The sequence below is a fragment of the Phaethon lepturus genome, unplaced genomic scaffold (genome assembly GCF_000687285.1).
Source record: "Phaethon lepturus isolate BGI_N335 unplaced genomic scaffold, ASM68728v1 scaffold3512, whole genome shotgun sequence".
NCBI classification, from domain to species: domain Eukaryota; kingdom Metazoa; phylum Chordata; class Aves; order Phaethontiformes; family Phaethontidae; genus Phaethon; species Phaethon lepturus.
The window spans coordinates 23,153-40,583 of NW_010525352.1; the positions used below are offsets into that span (position 1 = coordinate 23,153).

The following is a 17,431-nucleotide window of genomic DNA, read 5'->3' on the forward strand; positions in this document are numbered from 1 at the left end:
ACTGAAACCAAATAGCGGGGCAAAGTTGCATGTTGCAGCGAGAGCTCTAGAGAGACAGCTGGGAAAGGGCTGTGTGTCAGCTCTCTTGACATTTTGCTGTCAAATGTCAAAGTGTGCTTGTGCAAGCCTTGTCCTCCCACAGCAGCTTCTGCACCAATGTGGAGCGTGTGTTGCTCAGCAGGGCTTGTTGGCAGATCAGTGCTGGTGCTGGGACCCGGCTCCAAGCAGCCATTTCCCAGAGGCTGCATTGTGGCAACACTCAAAATATAGCAAAGCCTTATGGAGAGATGTGATCTAAGCATTACAGTCGGCTACAGAGCCAGTAACAAGGGCAGGGGAGGCCTGCATGAGCATATAGGCACTGGGGGATCGTCTTTTTTCCCATAGTGCTGGGGAGAGGAGACAGGGTAAGTAGGGGCTCCTGCTGCTACAGGTGCCGTCAGTGGTGTGCAAGGTCCAAAATGGAGCATGAACGCTGCCCCAGCTGTTGAACACCACTTTCAGCGTGTGTGTGTGTGCTAGGCACAGAGCTGAGAGCTGCTCTTCCCCATGGTGGTTCTTGAACGTGATCTTGGGAATCCCTGATATGAAAGATCTCCCCCCAGGAGCCAGGCTGAGGATAGATTCATTCCTTTCAGCCTCTGCAGCAGCAGCTGTGGGGAAGGAGCCAGAGACTTGTAAGACAGAGGACTCCCAGAAAGCGAGGGGAGTGAAGGGTGATACAGACATTAGGGAGCCCATAGGCAGGTGAGAGTTTAGGGTTGCACAGTAGTCCAGCTGGTTGTGGTCCAAGTGGTCCAGGTGACCTCTGCACTTCAGACCCTAATTCTGGGTGAAACATCCCAGCAGAAGCAGGCATGAGGGTGCATGTGCCTCTCATGCAGGTCTCATGATCATCTCTGGTAGAGTCTACCAAAAGGTTTGTCTATTCACTAACACTGGTGTTAGCATTAACTTTTACATCATTGGGTGTTTACTGTACAGAGTAAGTCCATTACCATCTTCGGGATTTTTTTTTTCTGCCAGCATCATCCAGTGGCTGTGAGAAGCACTACTATGCGTGGGAGGAAAGTACTTCTTTTGATCTTTTTTTTTAGCATCTTTTAATTTCTATTCTTACACCACAAAGCTGAAAGAACTGAAGTTCCTGATCTTTCTGTGGAGCTATCTCATTGCTTACATTGTTGTTCTAACTTCATTTAGCCCACATTTCTCAATTTCCCTCCTGGGCTCACATGTGCCCTTGCAGCTCTGCTCCAAACCCATTATCAGCCACAAATGCTGGGGTAGGTAGGCAGAGACAGATACTGTGAGTGCCACTTTCTGCAGTCTAAAGGTCAATGGTGGCAGCAGACCTGGGGTCCTGGAGTCCAGAGCAGAATCACAGTATGTTGTGTCAGGGTGCTGTGGGCACTGAGGATGCCTGGATGAGGTATGGGATGTGGATTGCTGAACAAGGGTGTTTGGGCCAGGGTTTTCAGAAGCAGCGGTGGATCTATGAGCACACTAGGTAATTTTTTAATCCCTCAGGATCATTCTGGATCATTATTGTTTTTTGTGGTTTCTCCCTGTCCTTGCTGCCTTAGGTGCTCTCTGCGTTGGCTTCTCTAACATGTAGAAGGGAAGGCAAGAGGGAGAACCCCTCCAGACTGTCCTAGAGGTGCTTGCAGGTTGGATCTCTGGGTTAGATGGGGAAGGAGGAATGAATGTATTCTTTGCTCTCTGATATCAAACGCTAGCAAACATCTTTGTCTAGATTTATAAGAACCTGTTTACTGAACACTGGAGGAGTGGGGCTCAGTGCCCTGCCTGCATGGCTGCTGGGACTGTGGGCTGTGGCAGTCATACTGTTGTGAAGTGCAGCAGGTAATAAGATAAGCAGATAAGTGCCACAGATAATGTGGCAGAATGTCAGACCTGTGAGCCGAGCACCCCTGACCACAAGAGGAATCAGTTTGAGCAGAGGCTTAGCCACCAGCAAAAGGTCAGCAGAAGGCAATGTGCTGTATGGGACAGCATTATGGTAAATTTAACTATTATGTTAAATAGTTAGCCATCAGCAGTGGCTCCCCATGGCCCCACTGGAGTCATCCGCTCCTTTTCACATGAGAGGGCCCTGTGTGCATAAGTAGTTGCATATTTTGGCATGCTCCCCTGGCACCACTAAAAGAGCTCAGGACCTCATGGGTGTTCCTGGATTTGGGAGTGCAATGGTTGTTGCTGCTTTCCTGTTCCAGTGTGTTCCTGCTTTCCAGTTTCAGCCTTGAAAAGGCTGGACTTGTGTCTCTCTAACATTGCAAGGTCTGTCAGTGCCATTCAGTGTTTGGTTCTTAAAAGAAAGTTCAAGGTACCTAAAGGCAGGTAGCAATATTGAATACAGTGCAAGAAGGTAGACTGCTGTCATCAGAGTGAAGCACTTCATTTCAGACCCTGTGTTGTCTGTGAGTTTTCCTGTGAGCGTACAGTGCCATCCACAGTGAGGTCTTCATTTGGCCCAAAGCCTGTGCAGCTCTTTGGCTACTTGAATGAAATCAGTATCTCGCTTGAGATAAGGTTGAGAGGGGTCAGCTGGAAGCACAAGTGTTGTCCCAGAAGTCTGCAGGGAGGGGGACATTGTAATGCTTTCCCTGAAGAAGGACAACCCAGGACCTTGTGCGCATGTACTTGTGCTGACAAGGACCAGTCTGTTTGGTCCCTGTTGGCCCATGAAGTCTTCAGTCAAACCAAGAATGCTTTAAATAGTCACTGCGTATTTCCTGAGAGGTGACTTCCTTTGTGTTTTTGTCTCTCTAGGTATCTGAATTCCCTCATGAGAAGTGTCCTTCCTGCCTCTCATGTGCAGCCCTACCTGTCCATGGGTAGCACCAGCTTAACTGATGTCCTGAAGAGCATTCCTCACCATGGATAGTCCACCCAAACTGACTGGCGAGACACTGATTGTCCATCACATTCCCCTGGTGCATTGCCAGGTCCCTGATAGACAGTGCTGCTCCATGAGCAAACGGACCAACCCCTTCTGCCAGCCAGAGCTCAGCATTACACGGACCTCTGCCCTTCCAGACAGAGATCTATCACAAACTGATTCCTTGGTGTACAGCAGCTTTCTCCAGACCTCTGAAACCTCAACAGAGGCCTCAGACAACAAAGAAGGCAAAGCAAGGGATTTGATTGTCCCTAGTGTCAGTAAGCGACACAACCCTTTCCTGCTGAGTGAGGGTGAAGACCTCAGCATCTTTGGGGATGACTTGGGTCAAAAATCTTTCCACCTTCACAACTCACTTGTGGCTGGCAAACCTCCCTTTCATCTGCATGAGTTGGCCTTGCCCCCTTTCCACCTCCACGACTCCAATCACATTGTGAAATCCTGGAACATGGCCAGCCGGTCCGGTGTGGTAGATGGACAAGAGGACAAAATGAGCAGTGATGACGTCCAGAAGAGGAACAACGCGAACCGGTGCCACCAAGCCTCAGAACGCATGGAGCTGGATGAATGCAGCTGCCATCGTGGCAACTCCTCCAGCTTCTCCTTCGATGGTGGTGACCAGGAGTGGAACCAGAACACAGGTGAATTGCTGAGGAATCAGGATGCCCTGCACAGCCGGACATGCAGCTGTTCCAGCTCAGAGCTCCAGCACTGTCGCTGCTACAGTTCATCAAGTCAGTCTGAAGCAATTGACCAACAGATGGGCTACATCAGTGACTCTTCCTGCAACAGCTCCGATGGGGTGCTGGTGAACTTCAGTGCTCTCTACAACAAAATGAATGGCCATTCTCAATCTAACCTGAATTCGTCCAACCTGTCCTGTGACTCATCCTTCTGCAGCCACTCAGACACAGGAGCTTTTTACCTGGATTTGCATTCATCACCCACAGAATCCAAGATGTCTTGCGAGTCGCATCACCCAGAGAGTTCGGGGAAGGTGTGTGGGTGTCAACACTCCTCCTCACCTGTCCTTGATGCTAACTGCAACTCCTACCACCTTCACTGTGAGCCTTGCACTTCAGAGAGCTCAGACCTCACTGCCTGCTTCCAGAGCCAAGCACGGCTGGTTGTGGCTACTCAGAATTATTATAAGTTAGTCACATGTGACTTGTCTTCCCAGTCATCTCCCAGCCCGGCAGGATCTTCCATAACTAGCTGCTCGGAAGACCATACCAAAGGTAGCCCAGCCCAGCCCACTGAATATTATCTGTTTAGAAGGCCTGACCTGAGACAAGAAGAAGGCAACGTGGAGCGCAGTGAAGACGAGCCAAAGGGAGAAGCCACCCAGAATAGGATTGAGGGTCAGGTCTATGTGAACGTGTCACCACCTAACCTCAACACAAGCCGGCAGCGGTCCAGGAGCTACGATCAAAACCTTGACAGGAGTCCCAGCAGCAGGCTGGGCTCCTTGGAGCGCATGGTGAGCTGTCCAGTCAAGCTTAGTGAAAGTCCAGCAATACCCATCCAGAGTTCCCCCCCGAAGCGAGTGACATCTTTTGCTGAACTGGCTAAAGGCAGGAAAAAGAATGGCACCTCCCCACCGCTCCGGTCCACTGGTGATTCCTCCTTGGAGTTCTCCCCTATCCCTGAGACACAGCGGGATTGCCCAACCTTCCTTGAAGAAAGAGCTCGCCGCAGCCAGAGTCTTCCACCCATGCCCTTCGTCCACGGCCTGAACCGGAGCTGTGAGGGGTTCTGTTTAAATCATGCTTTTGGGGACAGCCAGGCTTTGTGTTCCACGAAAGACTCAGTCTCCAGTGAGAAGGTCCCCAGTGGCCATGGGGCAGGTGAGCAAGCCTCTCTCTCCCTGCTGACGGAGGCAGATGCCAGCTTCTCAGGTGGCTCTGCCAGTGGCCATGGACAAAGAGGTGTTAGAGCCCGAGCAGACGGTAAGGATCCAAACTAGGCAGAATGGAGAAGTAAAAAGAAAGACTGCTCTTTGGGACATGAGGGGAGCAGCAGAGGAACCTGTATGGTGATGGGAGACCAGTGCCTGTGCATTTTGTTTCCTGGTCTACCACTCCATGGACAAAGCCCAGCTGTGCTTATTTCAGACCCAGATCAGTGCAAGTGTCTTGTTCTTGTATTTTTAAAACCTCTTGAGGTTTTGTGCAAACCTCTTGTCTCATGTAAGGGAGAACATGGCATGAGCACTTAGGGTCTGCGCAGCTTGGAGGATTGTCTCCCTTCCAGGGCATTGTACTCCCCCAGTCCCTGAGAATCATCTTTAGCTCCTAAGACAGAGATTTGAAGATGCTCAGCAGACTCATGTTCCCAGCAGACAGGGAATGGAACTACTGAGGAGTTTTTAGGGTTTCTTCTTTGAAGCTACATGGGACAGAGGTGGAGAGGGAGGGGGCATAGCCAGCGGTCTCCCCTCAATGCAGGGTTAGGGAGCTTACACCGTCTCTGCCAGGCTTACAGCATGAGTCCTGCAGAGATTAGAGGAGCTGTGTGTCTCTGCTGGAATATCCTGGCCATATCTTCCACAGTGCCATGCATTGGAGCAAAGGTTCCTCTGGAGGGTAATTGTCCCAACTCCCTCTGCAGGAAAGCCAGTAGTACGTGAATTGCTTTCCACCTTGATACTGCCTTTACATGCCCTGCTGAGAAAGCTGTGTGACAGCCCCATCAGAGGTATGGCCATTTCTCCAGCATGGCAGGAGACCTCTATCTCTGCTCTAGACAGTTCTTGTACCTGCTTCACAGGTAAGAGCCTGTCTAAAATGGGGCTCTGACCGGATTGCTGCAGTAGATAACCCCCAATATGTATTCATTTAATGCCCTGAAGATTTCTGGCAGGAGATAGGAAGAACTTCTCAGTTGTTGCTGTGGCAGGTGTGGGAGAGATTTTGACCTTTGGAGTTTTTTGTGTATTGCCTTTAACGTGCACTTGGTGCAGGATTGCAGGGAAGGCAGGTCTCTGCTGGCAGAAGGCAGCGCGGGAGCAGCCCTCTTCATTTGCAGAGGGAGAGCTTAGAAGGAACGAGAGCTGGTCAGGGAGGAAGGGGCAGACAGGAGCTCTTCAGGACAATATATACCAGCAGTTCCCGCATCCCATGCTGCAGTCCCTTCCTCTGCACAGTGACAGCAAGAGAGGTATCAGAGCTGCACAGAAAGCTCCTGCCTGCAGCTGGAGATAGAGGCAGAGCTGCCCTGGTCCAGCTGAGGGCAGCATGCAAGCCTAGAGGGTCTGAGAAGGGACTAGAGGGAAAGCAAGCCCTGCTGAAGGCTAGTTATGGGGAGAGAGGCGTGGCACACCCCACAGGCAGCAGTAACACTGGGGCTCTGCTTGGGACAGGTGCTTTGTCCCAGATTTTGCTGTGGGCTGGAGGCGTGGGGCAGAGGCAAGGCAAAGGTTGCCATGCTGCACTGGGATGCGGTGTGGCTGGTGATCAGGGGCCCCCATCAGCCCCATGTGTGCACCCAGCGCTGTGCGTGTCGTGCACTCTGTGCGCAGCATGTCACACTTCAGCTGCATCCCTTGGGACATTGTGGCCCCACCAGGAGTTGCAGGCACTCATGGAAGATCAGCCCAGCACAGACCCTTAGGACATCCCCATCAGTCATTTGATGGAGCAGACCTGCCTTTTCCAGTGTTGGAAGCACTCCTAATTCTGCTGTGGTCTTGATTGGGAGTGTCCCGGTGTCCTGCTTGGATGTGGTACAGGCAAGAGGAGGAAGAAAGCTGTCTGCTCAGAGGGGGAACAGTTACAGGAGAGAAGAGGAGGGAGGGAGAGGGGAGGCAAGCAGCCTTTCCAACAGCACGGAGTATGACGTGGGATGCAGAGCTGCGGTGCTATTGCTTGTAATGCTTGTGCTTGGCGAGGTGAGCTCTCAGCACAGGTGGGAGAGGACTGTCCTTCGGGGTAAGAAGTCTTGCTGTACCACAGAGTGTTGGGCCACGTCTTTGTGGTACTGCCTGGACAGAGACAGGTCGAGGGCAGGTGCCTGGGGCCGTGACTTGTGCTGTCCTGGGTGCAAGGAATGGGGAAGAGATGGGAAGCTGGTGATGCTACAAGGAGAGGGAAGCCCCCAGTGCAGTGCCCTACACTTCCAGCCAGCTGTCAACAGCTGGAAACTGCATTTGGGGCCACATGTCTATACCCTGCCAGCTTGTGATGTCTGTAACCAGTTCAGACTTGAACCACTCTGCTTGTGTCATTGGCATCTAGCTCATCCTCTTCCTCCCACAGCTGAGAACTCATTCCCTTTTGCCTGTGATCTGCTGCGCTGATAATGGTTGTCCCTCTGCCCATCCCTCATACTTTGTCCCTTTTTCTCTCCCCAAAGGTGGTGGCACAGACAACAAGCCTGTGGTACGCTACAGCAAGGACCAGCGTCCCACGACTCTGCCGATCCAGCCCTTTGTTTTCCAGCACCATTTCAGCAAGCCAGCCCGGCCCCGCCCCAGCCATTTTGCCTCCAGCCTTTCCCAACTCTACAACTTGTCCAGCAACCGTCCTGCCAGCCAGCAGATCTCCAGTTCCCAGTCCTTAGCCTCAGCCACCTCAGCAGAGCAGTCATCAGCGGCGGGGAGCCAAGCCCACAGCATGCTCCTGACCCAACGCTCAGCAGATGGAGCTGCCTCCCACAATGACGGCTGCATTAAGAAGCCTGTCCCCGAGACCACCCGGCCGTCCCCCCTGGGGAGTTACTCTCCTGTGCGATGCAACGTGCCTTTCTTTCAAAGCGTGGACTCTTCTTCCTCACCTACTGCAGAGAAAGCTGGAGAGACCCAGCCCCCCAGGAGCAGGTCCTGCCCCATCTCCGCCAGTCTGCTTCCCACGAGGTCTTCCCCTGCTGTCAGTGCCATGCAGACCACCCAAGCCACCAAAGCTGATGCCCTGAGGCAAAAGGAGAACCCCAAGCCAGTTCCCAAGAAGGAAGCACCGCTGGAGCCAAGCCCACCGCTTTCCGAGTACCGACTCCACAGTGGGTCCCTCCCACCCTTCATGGTGGGTGGCATGCCGATGAGCAGAGTGAGAGGCCATGCAGATCCACACTGGAGAAGTGGCAGTGAGTCCAGCAGCTCTGGTTCCCTGAGCAGCATGGGAATTAGGCCCCTCAATGGTAGGTACCCATCTGCCAGGACGTACTAGACTATCTCCATCTCCCTATGACTATGGCTGCTCCCTGTAGAACCACCCTCTCTTACACAGCCCAGGCCAAAATTGCATCTGGATGCTGTGGTCCCCAACAGCTCTGACCATCACTTTGCCTGCAAAAGAAAGTCCTACACTAAGAGCATGTCCTTCCAGTCCTGGCTCCTTCACTGTGTCTCGGGAGAGGGCAGTGTGGGCTGCTGATCTTACAGCACCCCATGCCAGGTGCTTGCTCCCCAAACCTGCTCCCTCTATGCCCGCAGCCAACAAGGCCATGCAGGCTCCTGCCCTGCCAGGCTGTGGCCTCCACCTCCCTTCATATTTGTGTGCTAACGCCCTGCAACGCTGATGGACTTTTAACTAATATGCCGTCTCTCTTTCTCTGTCCTTCCTCTTTCTCACTCTCTCCCCGTTTCTCCTCCACATCCTTCTGCCTGCTCACGTCCTCCCATCTGGTGCTCACTGCCTGCGGCATCCTAGCGAACCACCTCTCTCCCCAAGCGCTGAAGTGGCGGGAGTACAGGCGGAGGAACCCCTTGGGTCTGGACCACGTTTCGGGGCTGCCCGGCTTAGCAGGCAGCCTAGACAGGAGGCAGCAAGAGCCTCGGCTGAACCGGGGGAACCCCATCTTTGAGCTCCCTGGCACTCTCAACAGCAGCCATTTCCACTGCAAGCTGAATGGTGCGCACCACCTTTCTGCTGGGGGGTCTTGGGAGGTGACCTTGGGGCTCAGGGTCAGTATCCATTGGGGCTCAGGTTCAGCCTGGCTTCATCACTGCTCTGCCGGCTTCGAGTGGGAGGGGTGATGCATCTGCTCACAGTGGGTCTGAGGGCTACAAGAGGAAGGTGAACATTGCCTCGCTGATGGGTACAATCTGTGTGGAGCCTCCCTTCTTCTCCATGAGCTGAGAACAAGTCAGATCCAGCTCTGGGCTGGATCAAAGGGGAAGGTGAATGGCCCAAGAGCCTGCTCAGAGCTCAGCAAGTGCTCCTAGACTGTGTCCAGCTTGTAGTTCATGTCTCACACAGGAGTTGTGGCCCTTTGAGATCTCGTGTCTGTGCCCCATAGTGTCTGCCCATGTGCCCCAACCCTGGCAGCCTGGTAGGTGCTGGGCTGTAGCTGTCATGGGGCAGCTGGCAACACCGTAAGTCTCCACGGCTTTCTCCATGCTTTGCCTTTAAGGTCTTCTCTGTCATCCAAAACCTGTGGAGGAAGGGATGAGAGGGGCAGGCCACTTTTGGCTGAACCTTTGAGAGTCCTCTGGGAAGAATAGTTTGGTCTCTCTTTGGAAGGCTGAGCATTCTTCAGGCCAGCCTCAGGTCATGGAGGGAATTCCCCAATTCACCTCAATTTGCCAATCCAAACAGTTTCTCCATCACTCCCTCATGGGAAGATGCCTACCACAGAGCTGGGGAGTCAACCACATGGAAATTGAGCACATGGAAAAGCTCCTACGGAAGTCACCCTTGAAAACAGAGGCCGTCCTACGGGACAGGCAGAAGACATGTAGTTTGTTTCCTGTGCATGCCTGTGTGTGACAAGTCGGGATTCTCTCTGTGCTCTACTTTTGACTCCACTTGCTGGGGCTATCTGTACAGGAACCCTGACAGCCTGGTGCAGCAAGGTTTCCCTTAGCACCAGCCCATGAAGGTGAACCTCCCAGAGTATCTTCCAGTGCCCACGGGCCTCCAGTCAAGCTGGAGTTAGATGTTGGGTGGGCTGTGGGGCTGAACTGTGCAGGTTCACCTTGCAAACCATTGCTGGGAGAGTAACAAGCCTGTAGACTTGCTGTCTCAGCCTTGGACAGGATGGGGTGAAGACTGCTGCTGGTGCAGGTTGCTTTTGGGAAATGCAAACAAGGTGGGAGAGGCTTTGGTATAAAGTCTTGGGGCTGATCCTTCCCCCTCCCTGTCTTGGCCCTGCAGGACAGTCTATGAGGCAACTCCAGCTTACCTACACTGACTTCTTCCCTGACTACTTCTCACTAGCAGAGAAACCCCCCGCGGAGTTCTGCCTCTCCCCAGATGGCAACACAGAGTCCATCTCCATCGACTTGCTGCAGAAGAAGGGTGAGTCCGTGCATCTCTCGTGAACGAGAGTGTGGCATAGCACAGCTTATGGCTAACGTTGCTTCTCTCCGTCTCGTCTCATCTCATCTCTGTAGACATAATGATTTCTTTCCTTGCCCTTCTCTACTGTAGTATCATAACTACATGTCCCCCTAGACTCATGGCTGTTTCCACAGTAAGTTCTTGTGGTCTCTGCACCATGCAGTGTGCCATGGAGTATGTCTGAGCTTCTTGTCCCAGGAAGTATGATTAGAAAGGATCTTAAGTCCACAAGAAAGGGCAGAGAGGGCAGGCAGGCACAGGAGTATCACCCTATGGCAGGGCGTGCTGCCACCTCTGTCTCAGTATACAAGGGTAGACCTGTGTATTCTGTGATGTTGCAGATGCACTAGCCTGATATTTTATAATTTAGATAAAAGGTCTGTTGGGTCCTACATGGTAAATTGTTTGTATAAAAGGATGAGAGAAAGGATTCCAATGCAGAACAAGATATGGCTGTGGTGAAACCCATGCTAGAAGCAGGGTTGGGGGCTGGGTTGTTGACAGTTACTCGGATTCATTTCAGAGGCAAGGGGTGTGCAGAAAGGTTCCCATGCTTTTGCCAGCTATCTGTTGGTGATTACCAGGTGGCAGCTTTCCCCTTTATTCCACTTCTGTTCTTGCATCATACTGATGCAGATATCAGATTACCCACCACTGGCTTGTTACTGAAAGTCATTACATAGCTTGCTAAATGGATGGCCTCTGCCCTGCCACCCTGTAGGCTCAGAGCAGCAAAAGACTCATTGCCTGAGATGCCATCTCTGCTCCCTCGAGGGATGGCGTGTGGAGGTGATTATCCATGTCCCTTGGGAATGTTGACAGGGTGTCCTATGCTTCAGCCACTTCTAAAGGTTGTCCTGCTGTTCAGGCTGATAGGTGAGTGTTGGAACAGGCAGGGACAGATCTGGTGATGAATTAGGAGAGGCTCTGCATGTTTGTGGCAGAGCGGGCATGTGCGCTGACATGGGCTTGAAACACCTCTGCCTGATTTCTTCATGAAGTGTTTGGTCAAGGTCTGTCCTAGAAGCCCCTCAGTTAGCTCTCAGACTCATTCTTTCCCTCTAGGTCTGGTGAAAGCAATCAACACTGCTGTTGACCTGATTGTGGCTCACTTTGGAACGAGCAGGGATCCAGGGGTGAAGGTACGTCTTGCTTTCAACATCGTGAATGACATGGAGAGGATGGAGAAAGATTGCCTCTCCATTCTCTTCCAGTCAAAAACTACAGGGTATCCAGCGAAGGTAGTAGCACCAAGAACAAACTTAACAAAGCTGGTGGTACACCATGCAGCAGGTAGTAAATCTATTACAGTTCTTTCTGCAGGATACTGGTGGTGCTAAAAGAGTAGACAGATTTAAAAGAAGATCAGGAAAACACAGGGAAGGGAAATTCATTGAGGTCTCCTAAACACATAGGAATAATGACCAGGTTACATAGTCTCTGAGTTGAGAGTGGTTGTAGGCTGCGAGAGTGTTAAGGGCAAGTATTAGATATACTTTCTCTGGTTTGACTCTTTCTTACATACTTACTGATGGCTCTTTATAAGAAAGAATACCAGGCCAGCTGGACTTCTGCTCTGAAGCAGTACACCAGCTTTTTTTTCTCATACAGTGGAGAGTTGTGTTTCCCTCCTCCACAGGTCCAGCAATGCTGTTCTGGCACTGGTGCCAGGACACAGTGCAATGTCCCCAGTCCCTTGATGTGTCACAGGGCTCCGTCATGATAAAAAAGTGCATCAGTCATTGCCCATCTGAGGCAGGTGGGCATCCCCTGTAGCCCTTACCATGAACCCACTAGTTTCAGAGTGCCTCTAGGTTGCCCATGGGGCTGGCTGTCTTTGGCCTGTGCTCCCCTCATCTCCCATTTCTGGAATAACACAGAAGCAGAGCAAGTTTGCTTCTCTTTGTACCAGGCAGTGTTTACCACATTCCACTGTGTTTGTGGTGCCTCTCAATGCTGAATGCTCTGCTTCAGGCAGGGGACTCTGGGCCAGCAATGTGACAGTATTTGGACATGACAACTGTCCTGGAATGCCATCCCCAAGGAGAAACTTGACTGGGACAGATTCCAAGCCCATTCAATCTTAGAGCCCAGGGTAATTTGCCCCTAATTCCAGTTGTTGCTGATGCAGAGATTGCTGTGCAGGAGCTGTTGGGATTCCCACAGCTTTTTAAGACTTCACTGTGAATTTCCTATTCTTGCAGTGTTGGTTTGGGGAATAATTGCAACATTCCCCCATTACTTTACTTACCAGACAACGCTGTGGTTTTGACCTGGGATTTCAGTATGTGTCAGCATGCCAAGGGCTGAGCATTCACCTGTAAAAAGGCAGCACCCGTCCCTGATGCTCCCACGCTCGATGGATCTGACAGGATTATTCCTGACCCAGAAGTTCAATCTCAGTTCAGGGCCTTTGTGGACCCGTGCCAACTGGCCAGTATAATTCCAGCTCAGCTGGTAAAATCTGTGCCCTGAACACAGCTGCCTGGGACCACCAACATGACGTGCAAGGCCTAGGGCTGACCCCTTTGGGTACTCCCCTTGGCAGCTCACAGATTGTGTGCAGCAGGATACCACGCTGCTGCTGCTGGGCTTTTAGGTGCTGCCTCACCTCAACCTGAGCCCTGTCCATCCATTTTGACCTCATCCTGTTTATTTATAGTAATCCCTAGGAATTATAGCTCAGCATGTCACTGAGTTAAGTGTTCCTTAACTCCTCAGTGCTGGTGGTTCCTATGTGGCTTGCTACTTCCTGCTTCAAAAATGTCAACAAGAAAATCTACAGCAGCAGCAAAATCCCCTACTCTTTTCTTCCTCCAGCAGGACAGCCTTGCTACACCTGTAGGCAGAACCAAGCATCTCTTCTAATTAGGGTATCCTCTTCCCAAGCTGGGATACTCTTTTCCCAAGCTGTTGCCTCATCCCAGCCTGGGGCAGACCTTGCAGGGAGCAATCCAGAACTGGGGTATGAGGCAGCAGGCGTGAAGCGGAAGAGCCTGCCTGTTCAAGGAGCCGCTGAGCATCATTTCAGCCTGGATATTGCCTGCTGGGTGTCTGTAGTAGGCAAGTGGGGCTGGACTGTTTGTATGCATCTGCACCTTGCAGAGCAATTACCAACACTCTCCCTGTTGCCTGTTGTCCCTTAGGCCAAACTGGGGAACAGTTCCGTGAGCCCCAACGTGGGGCATCTCATCCTGAAATACCTGTGCCCTGCTGTCCGGGACATTCTGAGTGATGGGCTCAAGGCTTACGTCACGTCCTGGACATGATCATTGGCCAGAGGAGGAACATCCCCTGGAGTGTGGTGGAGGCGTCCACCCAGCTTGGTATGGAGCGTGTGCAGCGATGCGCATCACTCTGCGATACTCCCATGTTGTGGCTGGGAGGTGCTGGGGAAGGCTGACTATAGAGATGGGAATGCAGAATAATACCTGTCTCCCTGCATGGAACAGGGTGCACCTTGACCACCTCTTACCAGAGGGGAGAACCACTGCCCAAATATTTATTGTCATTTCCCCAAAAATTTCCAAATTCTTCTATAGCAGGCCCTAGCAATTTAAAAAAAAGGAACAAAACGAGTGTGACTTTCCCCCCCTCTACATTTCCAGAGTGTTTCTAGACCTTCATCTTTAGCCCTGCACAGCTACTGTCCTCTAGCCTGTAAGAAAATTTGCACTCACAGCTCACTTGCCTCAAGCATGCCCACAACACTTGCACCTTCTGCTAGTAGCAATCTGCACCCTGGATTGTGGCAGTGGCTACCATCCAGGATAAGTCCTTTCTGAGGTTACAGATGGAAGGGCCACACTGATTTCTGCATCATGAAGAGCTTACATCCAGGGCTGGGAAGCCTCCTGGCCTGTTTGTGGCAAATCTCCAACTCTGAGTTTACCTCTGTGATTGCAGACACCCCAAATTATAACCACCCACCACAATATTTTGTTTGCCTGCTAATTTTGAGTCAAGGGCTGTGATTGTCCCTGAAGTGTGGGAGGCAGGTCCTTGCAGTATTGAAACTCTCCCAAAATTTTGTCGTGGCAGTCTGTGACAGACCACAATGTATCTCCCTTGTGGAATCTAATTGTTGGAATGGAGTGAGCTCATCTTGGTGTTTGGTGAAGGGGCAATGGGCATGGGCACCCAGCCAACGCCTTTCTTTGCCTTGATGCTCCTTTGCGTGGTGCTGTTTTGCCTTTGCTGACCACAACTAATCTCAAGATTTTGCTTCTCTCCATAGGCCCCTCTACCAAGCTGCTGCACAGCCTCTATAGCAAGATCAGCCAGTACACGGAGCTCACCAACCACATCATGAGATTCAACGCATTCATCTTTGGCCTCCTCAAGTAAGCAGGCTCCCTAGGCTGTCTGCATGTCATTGTCCAGGGCTGTCAGCAGGTGCTGGTTCTTGACTGCAGGCAGGCGTGGTTGCCAACGAAAAGGCTTAAGAAACCTGGGAAGCCACTCCCCAACTGTAGGTGAGGGAAGGAAGAAGCTCTGAGCCTCAGGGAACTCCAGAAGGATCAAAACCTATGCTACCAGGCCAGGACTAAGAAGAGGTGGCTGTAGCCCACTGATGAACATTGTCAGCTTGTTTTATCCCCAAAACATTAGGTGGGAAGAGTCTGTCTTGTCAGGGGTCATACAAGGTTAGACATAACATACACATAAATTACTCCTGGAAATCCCTGCATAAATCACTGCTTCCTGGAGTTCCAGTGAATCTCAGGGCATGAGGTGTTGAAGGAGAAGTTGTCTTGGTCCAAGACTCCAGGCTGGCCTTTCCAGGTTGGATAAGGAGTGTGCACACTACACTCAGTGTTAAACAGAAGGCGGCAGTGATGTCTTTTTGCCAGTGAAGGGTTGAGTGCTGCTAGGATGGTATTTCCCTGCTCCTTTCCAGTGATCAGCAAGAACTCTGGCAGTGGCAACCGAGTCCCCAAGATCTCCCAAGTGCTGGAGGACTGCTACAAGCAGGAACAGGCTCTGCCCTGCTCTCCCCATGCAGGGTGGCCCAGCTGTCCCCTGCTGGCACAGGACACCAGCATATTTTGGGCCAAGCCTGCAGCAACGGTCTCACATTTGTAGATGATTTGCGTCTTCCGTGTGAGCCCTTCTTAGCAAAGCTAAGCTCTGCCAAAGATGTAGGAACTAAATGGTGAGGAAACTTGCTGGAAACATGGTTATTAGGCGTTATGGCTGCACAATGGCCCATGTAAAGCAAACTGAATGGCTCCGTGACAGGCTGGGTGGCTGTGGTCAGTGCATGCTGTTGGGGGTGAGCAACTGTCCTTTCACTAGGTCTTGAGGTTCATGGTGTGTAAATGCTCTTTTCCAGTCACACTTCTTTTCGTAGAACAGTGAGGATGAAGGGGCTGAATCAGTTTTCACTCTTTCTTTCTTTCTTTCTTTCTTTCTTTCTTTCTTTCTTTCTTTCTTTCTTTCTTTCTTTCTTTCTTTCTTTCTTTCTTTCTTTCTTTCTTTCTTTCTTTCTTTCTTTTCTTTTCTTTTCTTTTCTTTCTTTTCTTTCTTTTCTTTCTTTTCTTTCTTTTCTTTCTTTTCTTTCTTTTCTTTCTTTTCTTTCTTTTCTTTCTTTTCTTTCTTTTCCTTGTTTTCCCTTCCTGCAGTATCCGGTCCTTGGAGTTCTGGTTCAACCACCTCTACAACCATGAAGGTAAGAGCCTGAGGCCTATGGGCTGCACTGGGGAATAAATTCTGCACAGTGTAGAGCATGGGAAGGACATGCATTTCTCTTGTCGGTTTCTCAGCCTGGGCTGCTCCCCTATCCTCTAAGCTGAAGAACTAGACTACACACTGTACCAGGGAAGTCCCAGGTGGAAATCCAAGCTCCATGCAGCTCCCTCCACCTGAGCCTGGCCAGTCATGTCCTTCCCAGCTGCAGCTAGTACCCAAGGCTATCACCTCCAATGCAGATCCCTCAGTCTACCATCAGGACCTGACATCTAACCCTCCCCAAATTCCTGTGTTCCCTGCCCAGTGCCTGAGAGCTTTGTATGAATGGACATGTGCACACTTAGCTGAAACCCTTCAGGCATGGGCAATGGGAAGAAATTGAAGGGAAAACCTCCTGACACACAAAAAGCAGATTTTACTGGATGTATCTGTTTTTTCAACCAGAAATGTTTCTAGAGCATGCAGATAACCCCTGCCTGATGTCTATAAGCAGCATGACTAAGTGCTAGGTGCACAGTGAGACAGACACCGTCAACCTGCTGGACCCCTGAGAGTGCTGCTGGCTCAGCCTGTGCTCAGCCCAGGGCCCCATGCACTGCAAGAAGTCCAGCCCAGTATTTTCTGACAGGTTTGGAGGCTGACAGCATTTCCCAGGTCTGCGTGTGCAGTCAGCACTTCTCTCTGGAGCAGACAGGAGAGTAGACTTGCCTTTGTACTGAGCAGTGTGGCAAGAGAAAGCATCCTGGTTTTCTGGAGCAGGAGATGACCATCTGTTTCAAGCCATCATTAAGAGCTGAAGTGTGAGCAAAAGCTAGGGCTTGTCAGGGTGATGAAGGCTAGGCAGAGAGGTTGAAGATAAGGTAAAAGTCCTGTCTGTGGTGTTAAGTTTGTTATCTCACTGGGGCCAAATGGCCACAAATCTTGTTCCCAACTCTCTCCCTGGGATTGAGACCTGATGGCAAAACTGGAGAGGGGAGGCACTGCGGATGTGGCCAAATGAAGTGAAGGAGGAATGCTGCAGGTAGAAATGCTAGTCCATTTTCTTTTACAATCCACAGTTCAGCTCAGCCAGGTCACTGGAAAGACTTATATTCATCTGTCCCTGACACCGCTCTCTGCAGGGGACTGGTACTGGCCAGAACTGCAGCTCCTTGTTCACCTCCAGGAGATGGGGAGGAGAATTTTAACGTGCCAACCCTTCGATACTCTTTATTTGCACCCTGCTCCCATGGTATTTTGTGGCAGAGGTCATCCTGGTGGATAGCCTGCCAGGCAGGTCCTGGCAACTGGAAGCAGGATCTGGGACAGTTTGCTGAAAGCTCACAGAGCACCTGGTGCTCCCTGACTAGTGCTGAGCCTCATACTGCAGCCACAGCTGTGACCAAAAACTCTTCCCCGTAGCTTCAGCAGCTTCTCGGTGGCTTGACAAAGGTGACAACAGATATCTCTTGTCCTACAGATATCATCCTGGCACACTACCAGCCAGTGGGCTTCTTGTGCCTGTCTCACAGCGTGTGCCAGCCTCTTTTCTAAGAGCTCC

General features: G+C 51.4%; 1 protein-coding gene across 1 annotated transcript; it reads left to right on the forward strand.

The window, feature by feature from the left end:
- Positions 1 to 2,900: 2,900 nt before the first annotated feature.
- Positions 2,901 to 17,424, forward strand: LOC104617397 (iporin-like; the record flags this gene model as incomplete). Its single annotated transcript, XM_010282710.1, is given in 10 exon segments — positions 2,901 to 4,872; positions 7,277 to 8,056; positions 8,569 to 8,769; positions 10,015 to 10,158; positions 11,266 to 11,342; positions 13,347 to 13,451; positions 13,454 to 13,526; positions 14,438 to 14,543; positions 15,825 to 15,871; positions 17,351 to 17,424. Coding segments are annotated over 10 exon segments (3,579 nt in total), but the record flags the coding sequence as incomplete, so codon positions are not given.
- Between the last annotated feature and the right edge of the window lie 7 nt (positions 17,425 to 17,431).